Consider the following 11,930-nt stretch of genomic DNA (forward strand, 5'->3'; position numbering starts at 1 on the left):
AGTCGTGAACTGAACCATCTTTGTCTGGAGTATATGACTCCCTGATTGTCCAATCTGGTCTGATTCTGCAAACACAATGACAATGCAAAGCACCAGCAAGTCACTGCTATCTTTGCTAATTCTATAACTGACAATAAATGAAAAGCAGATGTATCCTTCTATTCAGGCTTAAATATGGGGAAGTCTTGAACAGAGCACAGATCTCCTTGATGTAATGCTGGACAGTTTCATCAAAACTGGTGCCACAGGGGATTTAGGATCCATTAAGGCTGAGGTTACAGCAACAACCGTGGACCTTCTTGAACCGTTCTCCTCCGACTTCTTTGTCTCCTCTCCTCCCACCCCAAGTGCATTTAGCAGAGATGAGCCTGCTGTCTATCAAGAGCTTTCAGCCATGGAGCCCCGGAAAAATCTCCTGGGGAAGCAGTGAGGAAGAGAAACTCCAATCCTCTAGTGTGCTGATCTGGGCGGGCTCCTGGGACACAGGGAGCTCATACAAGTGGGCAGTGCTGCAGAGAGACAGCTGTGCCCAGGAGCAGCTCTTGTGCACAGCACAGCCTACATCTCCCAGAAGGAGAGAAGAGAAAAAGGAGAGAGCTTCCAGGATGTGTGATGTGTGAGGAGGCTCTGAGTTTCCTGCAGGAGCATTGCTCACAAAGCATGACACGGTAAGTCTCACTTCAGACCATGCAGCTGCTATTGATAGAGAGTTATCTCTATGTGGGACATCCCATAAAAGACACTGCATGTTTCTTTACACTGGAAAAAGCCTTCTGCTCCAGATGAGAGCTTCTGTGCTGCAGCGCCAGAGCACAGCCCTGAGGGCTGCGTGTCCAGCAAGGCTGCAGGCTTTGCAGACAGGGCTGCAGATGTGTGCCCACAGCTGTCCTGCAGAGCAGGGTCCCTGCTGTGCCCCAGGGGCTGTGTGCCGGGTATGGGACTCTGCCGCCTGCCAGGCTCAGCACTCAGCCTGCCCGCGGAGCTGCCGAGGGCGCTGCGGGGAGACGTGTGGGGGGAAGGAGCCCCCCGGCAGGGCTTGTGCTGCTACAGCTGCTGCCTGGGGCAGAAGGATCACACCTCCACTGCACAACAGAAGGTTTCTGAGGGTACTTTGCAAGAGGAGAGCCAAGGTAGCAATTTTCTATTTCTTGTTTGGATGGAAGGGGAAAGGACTGGAAGCAGAAATCAAAGAGTCTGTCAAATATAAACACAGCTCTGAGACTCCTAATTCTTCTTCAGTCAATTGCTTGTTATGTGAACTGTCACATGTGAAGTGTTTTCAGCCTCTCCATTCACAAAAAGGAACCTTTCCAGGGGTGGAAACTATTTGAGATTATCAATTTTGTTGACAAGAATAATGCACTTATATTGCAAATAGGCATGTTTTCCTGAACAGAAAGTGAAGGGCACAAAGGCTGGGACTGAGGATTTTAAGAGCAGTGAGGGTAAAGATATGAGACACAAAAAAGATGAAAAAGTCCAGGGAGATGGGATAAGAAGATGAAAGGAAGGTTAAAACTCCATAGTCTTCTTCTGCTTATAGAATGGTGAACTTAATGAAGTTAAATTCAATTAGTGTTGCCAAATGAATATTATCATAGGAGAATGAAAACATTTCAAAGCATATTAGGAGGAGTGTCTCTGAGAATGGTCAGGACTTGTCATTATCTTCTGCACTCAGAACAGGACTCGGAGGCAAGGAACAAAAGCAGATGCCCAACAGCAGCTCCATCAGTGAGTTCCTCCTGCTGCCGGTGGCAGACACACGGCAGCTGCAGCTCCTGCACTTCTGGCACTTCCTGGGCATCTACCTGGCTGCCCTCCTGGGCAACGGCCTCATCAGCACAGCCGTAGCCTGCGACCGCCACCTGCACACCCCCATGTACTTCTTCCTCCTCAACCTGGCCCTCCTTGACCTGGGCTGCATCTCCACCACTCTCCCCAAAGCCATGGCCAACGCCCTCTGGGACACCAGGGCCATCTCCTATACAGGATGTGCTGCACAGCTCTTTTTCTTTACCTTCTTCATGTCAGCAGAGTTGTCCCTTCTCACCATCATGTCCTATGACCGCTACGTTGCCATCTGTAAGCCGCTGCACTACGGGACCTTGATGGACAGCAGAGCTTGTGCCACCATGGCAGCAGCTGCCTGGGGCACTGGGGTTCTGAATTCCCTGCTGCACACTGCCAGTACGTTTTCACTGCCTCTCTGCCAAGGGAATGTTGTGAACCAGTTTTTCTGTTAAATCCCCCAGATCCTCAAGCTCTCCTGCTCAGAATCAAGTCTCAGGGAAGTTGTGTTTCTCATTTTTAGTGTAAGTTTAGCCTTTGGGTGCTTTGTTTTCATAGTGGTGTCCTATGTGCAGATCTTCATGGCTGTGCTGAGGATGCCCTCTGAGCAGGGACGGCACAAAGCCTTCTCCACGTGCCTCCCTCACCTGGCTGTGGTCTCCCTCTTTCTCAGCACTGCCTTTTTTGCCTACCTGAAACCTCGCTCTGTTTCTTCCCCACCCCTGGATTTGACAGTGGCACTTCTGCTATTTGTTTCCTCCAATACTCCATCCTATTATCCACAGCATGAGGAACAGAGAGATCAAGCAGGCTCTCAGCAAACTGTTGCAATACGCACTATTCCAGCTTCCATAAAATGCCCATCTTCCTCACACAACTCTCAGTGATGGTTCTTTATGTTCCATTATTTTTGTATTTTTGATTTTTTGTAATACTGTAATCTGCAAATAAGTTGCAGTTTATTTCACTTCCTCTTTCCTACCAAATTTCCATTTTCTTACTCCAGGAGCTCAAAGAAACATGGAACCATATTCCATGAATAGGTTAAGAGATTAATAATAAGCTTTAAAAATCAAATTTTCCTTCGCTGTTCTCTGTTCCTACCTTGTCTGGGTCTGGGGGGTTACAGCAATGGACAGCAGCAGAACGTGCCCTTTTCAATGCTGCTCCCTTTATACAGCCACAGTGCTCTCAAGACCTCTTATTTCTGCAGGCCTTGTGCGTCTCACAACAGTTCTGTTGTCTCTACAGCAGCACTTCAGGACAGAAGTAAGTAGCCAGCAATATGAACAGCTGTGTCAGGGCTGGTCTCCTTGCTGGCACTGTCATAGAGTTATCTAGATCAGTCTGTGTCCACGACAGGGGGAGCAGTAGGCCCGTGGGCCCCATGGCCCCAAAAAAATGGGAAGGGAAAAAGGAATGGGGGAGATGGGAGCTGGGCTCAAGGAGACAAACAGAGCAGCAGCAACGACCTAAGAAGGAAAACTTGTCTTACTAACTACTATATATGGAATACCAATAGGAAAAATGACAAAACCAAGATATTCCACCCTCAATTCCACATCACTATATCATGCTTAGAAAACACATCTGAATGCAAATAAACAGTAATTAAAATGCATTACGCACACAGTTCTTTATACTACCCCGGTGGCGCAGTGGTAGGAATGCTGCCTTGCAACACTATGGCCCGGGTTCGAATCCCCCCTGTGGCGCAAGTGGTAGAAGTGCCACTGTGCTACACAGAAACTCAAATCTCGGGGGTTGGACTCGATGATCTCTAAGGTCCCTTCCTACCCGCACGAGACTATGAGACTATGAGACCATGAGACATATATATACACGGAATTACTGACTGCACTCCCCCAACATCAAATTCCCTTATGGTACACATTGAACATCCCCATCTCTCTGCATCGCCCACCAAGCGCACCCAGGTCCCTGGGCAAAAACAGTTCCACGGAAAGGTTTGCCCTTTACAGAGGCTGGAAGGACCCAAACAGCTTTTCCCAACATGTTCTTTACATGAACAACAGTGACCTTATCTCCCTCTGCAGTATACAGGGGCTGGATTGGCTAGGACCATCACAACTGACTGATCCTCTAGTACTGACCAACCAAGTGGCTTCTGCCAAATGCATTACCCAGTGCTTCAGTGTTCCACCACCCATTGCTTACAACATAGATTTCAACAACCCATTGTATTGATCTTCTTTATCAGAAGCTGGTGCATGGTAGGGGATATGATAAATCCAAACAATGCCATGATCTTTCGCCCAAGTATTTATAAGGGAATTTTTGAAATTCATCCCGTTATCAGACTCTTCTTTCTGGGGTGCCATGCTGCCACAGGACTTGTTTCTCAAGACCCAATATGGTGTTAAATTCAACAGATTTAGTGGTCAGTGACTAATTCCAGACATGTGCTGAGTCCTCCCAGAGAGTGTTTGCTCAAGGAGGGCACTCATACAAGGATGGGATATCAGAGAATCATAGAATCACCAAGGTAGGAAAAGACCTAAAAGATCATCCAGTCCAGCTGGTCACCTATCACCAATAGCTCCCACAAATCCATGGCCCTAAACACAACATCCAACCATTCCTTGAACGCCTCCATGGTCACTGAATCCACCACCTCCAACCTAGGAAGTCCATTCCAGGTCCCAAAGTTCAGGACGTGGCATTTGGTCTTGGTGAACCTCATCCCATTGGCTTCAGCCCAGCTCTCCAGCCTGTCCAGATCCCGCAGTAGGGCCTTGCTAACTTCAGGCACATCCACACTCCCAGCCAATTTGGTGTAGTCTGCAAACCTACATAGGATGCACTCAATGCCCTCATCCAGGTCATCAATAAAGATACTGAAGAGGACAGGCCCCAGCACAGACCCCTGGGGAACACCAGGTAGGCACACAGGTGGGCGTCCAGGCGGGTCTTGAATATCTCCAGAGAAGGAGACTCCCCAACCTCTTGGGCAGTATGTTCCTGGGCTCCATCACCCTCACTGTAAAGATGTTCTTGCACACATTTGTGCAGAACTTCCTATGCTCCAGTTTCTGTTCCATTTCCCCTTGTCTTGTCTCCACACACTGCTGAAAAGAGCCTGGTCTCTCCACTTTGAACCCACACCTCACATATGAACACTGACATGAGATTAACCCTCTCCACCTTTCCCCTGCGAGCAGAGCATAGCAGAAGAGACACAGTCCCCATGTATCATGCAGTGTTACTCTGCTTACCAACAGAAGAGGCCAGTCTTTCTCTATGCTCCATCTGTGGCATACTCCAGAGTTCAAGGCACTGCAAAGCTATGGCACATCTATGTTCTTTCAATGATGACACCTTAGTATGCTCTGGGCTCTCAATTCAATGGCATCTAATTAAGTCTAGGGTCATACCAGTTGACGGGAATCTGGCAAATGTTGTCTCATTGTAAGGAAGAGCAAGAAAGATGACATGGGCAATTATGGACCTGTCAGTCTCACTCCAGCACCTGATAAAATTAAGGAGAAATTGATGGTGGGAGTTATGGGAAAACAGTTGAAGGACAATTCTGTCATTGGTTGCAGCCAACGCAAGTTCCCGAGGGGAAGGTCCTGTTTAACTTCAGGTCCCTTTATGACACAGTTGTCCATTTAGTTGTACCAGGGAAGCCAGATGATGTTATTCTTGAGGATTACAGTAGAGCCTTTGATACTGTTTCTCACAACAACCTTCTGGGCAGAATGTCCTGCATATGGCTAGACAGAAACAGAATGTGGTGGGTGAGCAGTTGGCCAGTAGGTCAGGCTCAAAGGATTATAGTCAATGGGTTCCATCAGCCTGGTAGACGGTCACTATCAGGGTTCCCCAGGGCTCCATTATAGGGCCACTTCTCTTCCATGTTTTTGCGGATGACTTGCATGCAGGACTAGAAGATGTTCTTAGCAAGTTTTCTGATGAGACCAGATGAGGAGGTGCAGTTGCCTCCACTGAGGGTGGACAAAACTTGCAAAGAGATGTTGACAAGTCAGAGAAGTGGGTACCAGTTGGTACTAAGCACCAAGTGCATAAAGCATAACAAGAACAAGTGCCTGATTGTACACCTGGGTATGAGCAACACTGGACATAAACACTGACTGGATATGGGACACTAGAGAGCGGTCTGAATGAGAAGGATTGGGGGTCCTGCTCAACATCAATTTGGAAGTGAGTCAGCAGTGTGCCCAGTCAGCCAGGATAGCCAGCGGTCCCCTGGAGTGCATAAAGCAATTTCTTGCCAGCTGGGTAAGGGAAAGGATTGTCCCTCTCTGCTCTGCTCTGCGCTGCTGCAGCTTCACATGGAGCACTGGGTGCACTTCTGGGCAATGCAGAACATCAAAAACATCAAACTATGAGAGAGTGTGCACAGGAGGGCACTGGAACTGAGAGATCTGAAGTTCAGAGTTTCATTGGAACTGATTGCTTCTTCAGACTGTGCCCTTCTCACATCCGACATCCTGCGATGAGACACAGGGCACATGTGGGATATGAACTTCACAGTATCCGTGCACCGCATGTAGAGCCTGGGATCTTCTGTCCCCATGTCTTTCATTAAACATTATACAGACCTCCATCCCACTGCCCCAGGAAGGGCCCTGAGCCAACATGAGAGACAGGATCTCCCTGCCAAGGGTCTGGGAAGCAGGGCTTGTCCTGTTTGCTTCTTAAGATAAAGAAGGATTTTCTTAGCATCAGAGCCACCATGCCAGTGCCTTTGCCTCACTGGATTAATGGCTTCCAATTATCTGCCCTAACTAGCGACTAAGGAAGGTTGCTTGCTAATGGCCCTCAGTGGGCCCATTAATACTCCAAGAAACTTCACTGTTGCTTCTGACTTTGTCTTGCTGAGTTCTTTGTGCAAACTTCTCTCTGCACTGGAGGTTGATGGATGCAGCACCAAATGCTCCCTGGGCCCATTAAAACTTAAAGAGCCTCCTGTGCCTTGTGCCTTCCTGTCCTCCAGGTTTTCAGAACTTGTTCAGCAAAATGGAGACAGCTTAAAGAGCAAGAATCCAAAATGCATTTATTGTCTATTTATTTATTGTTTGTTTTATACAGGAAGTAAAAGAAGCACTTTGCAACTGATGTCAATCCAGTATGTCCCCAGTGAGTTCTATTCCGTTTCTGTGTGGAGAAAGTTCCTCCTCAACCAATCTACCCCACTTCTACTCACATTGGCCTCATGGGACTTGCATCACTTTTCCTCACATCACTCTTCTCCTCTGCAGTCACCCGCTCAGTATTAAACCTCCTTTGTACCAACTCCCACTGGCTTTCCACAGAGAACCAGCTGCACATGGAAGAAGAAAGAGTTCTCTTTATTTATGTCCAACAAACAGAAGGAAAGGTGATGCAATTGAATGAACAGTCAAACACAGTGATCAACTGCATGTCATGGCCAAGCTGCTTCTATTGAGCTTTCTCATTGCTTCTATTTATCTTTCATAGGGAATATCTGCACAAGAAATGAGTTAGACACAGATAGGATGGGATAGATAGAATCACAGTGAAGGATTTGACAATAGACATTAGGGGATGGAGCAAATTCCAGTAATCTCCCTGGGATAGATCAGCCAGGGAATTGGGAGATATCAACTTAAAATTGAACAGGACTGGTGAGTATTTCACATATTGAGACAGGATAACACATTCTTCTTGATTTCTATCATTGTCTTCAACTCTTTTTTTCACTTTTACTGACATTAATGAACATCTGTAAGAATTCATGCTTTATTTAAAGGAAGAAAATAAAAGAGAAAGAGAAAAAGAAAAAAAATAAAGAGAAAGAGAAAGAAAAAGAAAGAGAAAAAGGAAAGGGAAAAGGAAAGGGAAAAGGAAAAGGAAAAGGAAAGAAAAATGAGAAGAAATTGACATACAAAAAGGAAAAGAAAGAGAAAAAGAAAAAATAAAGAGGGATAGATAGAATCACGGTGAAGGAGTTGACAACACAGTCCATCAGACTTCGGCGAGATGAAGCAAATTTGTGTAATACCCCTAAAAGTCAGAAATCAGACAGATAATTGGGAGGTATCTGTAGATAAAGAGCATGGGATGGGGAAATCTGTCAGGCTGTGGCATGAGCGTGTGTCTAAATGGCCTGCTGAAAACATGCCCTTAACCACGGCCATTTATTTAGGAGAGCTGGAGGCACCTGGAGGATGAGGGACATCAAATAGGCAAAAAAATAGTCATCATATCACACCGAAGATTCATATTTACAACTTAAAATGGAACAAGACTCATGAGAATTTCTCATGTTGAGAAGGGTTAACACATTTTCATTGATATCGATCTTTGTTTTCAATTCTTTGTCTCAATTTTATTGACATTAATGGACATCTTTTAAGCTTACGGACTCTAAATAAACAAACAAACAAACAAACAAACAAACAAACAAATAAAAAGAGATCCATTTGCGCCTTGTACCTGGCCTGATGCCCCTTTGACCTTCACAGTTCCCACCAGATCTTCATTGCCGGAGAGTATGAGATCCAGCAAAGCACCTCTCCTCTTTGGTTCCTCCATGGCTTGGTCAAGAAGCTGCCATCCGTGCTCTCTATGGATCTGCTGGATGGCACATGCCCTACTGTGCTGTCCCTGCAGCAAATAATGGAGTGACAAAGGCTCCAAAAGGGGACAGTGGCCTGACAACGTGAGACTCCCATCTGTCTGCAGAAGGCACCTTCCACTTGCTCTCCCTGATCAAGAAGCCAGGAACAGACACTGCAGGAATCCTCTCTTTGACATTTTCATTAGCTCTGACCAGCTCTTCCATCCCCAGGCAGAGCTCTGTGCACTCTCACAGAGAGCAGTCGCCCTTCCTTGACACCTCGCTCAACCATTGTAAAGACTCTGTATCCCCCTTGCATTACAGTGAAGTTGTGGAAGCCATTTAACTGTGTCCCTACGGTCCAAACAGGTCTGCAGCTCATCAATGGTATCAGTGTGCAGAAGGTGGCACACAGACATTTGAGTGACCGTGGGTCTTGGAGTTGACGTAGCAACACGGATGCACTTATGGCAGGGCTTTGCTGAAGGCCCTGTGCTGCTCTTGCAGCTGCATGTGAATACACCAGACAGCCGGTGCTATCCCCTCTCTGGCCCTCAGCTCATGCCCAGGAAGGAGCTGTCTATCTCAGGGACTTCCCACACGGTTTACAAGCACTGGCACACATCAGGAGCAGCCCAGGAACCTTGGGCATCACCCAGTGTCTGTGTGTGAACAACTGCCTCCCTGCTGAAGGACTGAGGACTCAGAGCAGGAGCTCACATGCAGGCAACTCCTTGTGCACTTCTGAACTGAACCAGAGGAATCCCAGCTCCTGTGGGTGTGTAGGGAGCTGAATCCCATTTCAGCTCCAGGATTTCTGTCAACGGATGAGACTCCTGCACTGCCTCAGCTGGATCACTGTCCTGTACAGGGAAAGTCCAAACTTCCCCGTCCTTGTCTGGGTTCCCTTTGTGCTTCATCAAATGAAGTCTGGTAGTACTTGCTATATGTTTCCAGTCACTCACTGACCACTGGACATGTGGTGGTTAATTGAGCAGATTTCAAAGCACAGTCATGACGCTGCTGTCTTTCAGGAGCTGTTGTCCATGAGGACCCAGGGATGTGTCAGGGGAGATGAGTGGGAAGGATAAAAATGACATCATCTGCTGCTTGCTTTTCTGGGCACCTGGGACACATGGAGCTCATAAAAGTGGGCAGAGATGTAGAGAGACAGGTGTGCCCAGGAGCAGCTCTTGTGCACAGCACAGCCTGCAGGTGACAGAAGGAGAGGAGAGAAATTGGAAAGAGGATGTCTGAGGTGTGAGTGGGTTGTGAGCTCGCTGCAGGAGCATTGCTCACAGACCATGACATGGTAAGTCTCTATGCGGACTGTGAGCTGCTTTTCATAGAGGGCTAACAATCTGGGACACCCCATAGCAGATCCAGCTGCAGGCACTGCATGTTTCTTTACTGTGGAAAAAGCCTTTCGCTCCAGCTGAGGGCTTCCGTGCTGCAGTGTCAGAGCACAGCCCTGAGGGCTGCATGTCTCAGCACAGCTGCAGGCTGTGCAGCCGGGGCTGCAGGCGGGTGCCCAGGGTTGTCCTGCAGAGCAGGGTCCCTACTGTGCCCCAGGGGCTGTGTGCCGGGTATGGGACTCTGCCGCCTGCCAGGCTCAGCACTCAGCCTGCCCGGGGAGCTGCCCAGGGCGCTGCGGGGAGACGTGTGGGGGGAAGGAGCCCCCCGGCAGGGCTTGTGCTGCTACAGCTGATGCCTGGGGCAGGGGGATCACAGATCTATTGCACAACTCTGTTTTCTAGGGCACTTGGAAGAGGAGATCCAAGGCAGGAGATTCCCTTTTCCTGTTCTGAGATAAAATGAATTGGAGGCAGAAAGTGGCAGTCAGACTTCTGAGAATTTTTCATCCGTCAGTTGCTTGTTTTGTGAACAGTCATACGTGATCTGCTTCCAGTCTCCCATCTTTTGAAGGATGGAAACAATATTAATTATCATCATTTTCTGTAGGTATGAATAATTCACTTTAGCTGCAAACATTTAGCTTTTTCTATACTGAAATTGAATGGCACAGAGGCTGCTTTTGGGGCACTAAGAGCAGTTGGGGTAAAGATATGAGACAGGAAACAAAAGTCCAGGGAGACAGGATTAGGTAAGAAAGTAAGAGGACTCTGCACTCTGAGCAGGACTCCAAGCCCAGGAACAACAGCAGATGCCCAACAGCAGCTCCATCAGTGAGTTCCTCCTGCTGCCGTTGGCAGACACGCGGCAGCTGCAGCTCCTGCACTTCTGGCTCTTCCTGGGCATCTACCTGGCTGCCCTCCTGGGCAACGGCCTCATCAGCACAGCCGTAGCCTGCGACCGCCGCCTGCACACCCCCATGTACTTCTTCCTCCTCAACCTGGCCCTCCTCGACCTGGGCTGCATCTCCACCACAATCCCCAAAGCCATGGCCAATGCCCTCTGTGACACCAGGGCCATCTCCTACACAGGATGTGCTGCGCAGGTGTTCTTCATTTTTTTCTTCCTCTCAGCAGAGTTGTCCCTTCTCACCATCATGTCCTATGACCGCTACGTTGCCATCTGCAAGCCCCTGCACTACGGGACCTTGATGGACAGCAGAGCTTGTGCCACCATGGCAGCAGCTGCCTGGGGCACTGGGGTTCTCAATTCCCTGCTGCACACTGCCAGTACGTTTTCACTGACTTTCTGCCAAGGCAATGTTTTGAACCAGTTTTTCTGTGAAATCCCACAGATCCTCAAACTCTCCTGCTCAGCATCCTACCTCAGGGAAGTTGTGCTTCTATTTTTTAGTGCCAGTTTAGCCTTTGGGTGTTTTGTTTTCATATTGGTGTCCTATGTGCAGATCTTCATGGCTGTGCTGAGGATGCCCTCTGAGCAGGGACGGCACAAAGCCTTCTCCACGTGCCTCCCTCACCTGGCCGTGGTCTTCCTATTTGTCAGCACTGCCTTTTTTGCCTACCTGAAGCCCCCGTCCATTTCCTCCCCACTCCTGGATCTGACAGTGGCACTTCTGTATGCATTGGTTCCTCCAACACTGAACCCTATTATCTACAGCATGAGGAACAGGGAGATCAAGCACGCTTTCAGGAAGGTGTTGCAATACGCACTATTCCAGCTTCTATAAAATGCACAACTTCCTCATAGGATTCCCAGTGATTGTTCTTTATGTTTTATGCATCTTTGTCTGTTTGATTATGTGAGATATAGCAACGTGCGAAAAAAAATGTTATTGAACTTATTTATAAAAATATATTTCACTTCTTTCTTACCTGATTTCCACTTTCTCACTCCAAGAGCTCATGTAAACATGTAACCAGATTTCCCGAATACGTTATAAGATACCTAAAAAGGTTTCAAAATAGAGTTTTACTTAGCTTTTTTTGTTTGTTTGTTTCTTCTTACTTTGTCTGGATTTGGGGAGGTACAGCTGCAGACAGCAGCTCAACGTGCTCTTCTCATTTCTGATTACTTTACACTGACACAGTGCTCTCAAGTCCTCTCATTTGTGCAGTTCTGAAGGTTTTGTGTGTCTCACAACAGTCCTGTTGCCTCTACAGCAGCAGTCCAGGGCTGCAGTCAGTAGCCAGCAATATGA

The 11,930-nt window shown here is 47.8% G+C and overlaps 1 protein-coding gene across 1 annotated transcript; it reads left to right on the plus strand.

The window, feature by feature from the left end:
- The first annotated feature begins 10,509 nt into the window (after window positions 1-10,509).
- On the plus strand, window positions 10,510-11,459 carry LOC146752839 (olfactory receptor 14J1-like). Its single transcript, XM_085531296.1, has one exon. It carries the CDS (start codon window positions 10,524-10,526, stop codon window positions 11,457-11,459), a length of 936 nt encoding a protein of 311 aa, XP_085387422.1. The 5' UTR covers window positions 10,510-10,523.
- Window positions 11,460-11,930: the final 471 nt, after the last annotated feature.

This window comes from Coturnix japonica, unplaced genomic scaffold, assembly GCF_054131305.1.
Source record: "Coturnix japonica strain WE unplaced genomic scaffold, WE-NBRP24 Scf041, whole genome shotgun sequence".
NCBI classification, from domain to species: domain Eukaryota; kingdom Metazoa; phylum Chordata; class Aves; order Galliformes; family Phasianidae; genus Coturnix; species Coturnix japonica.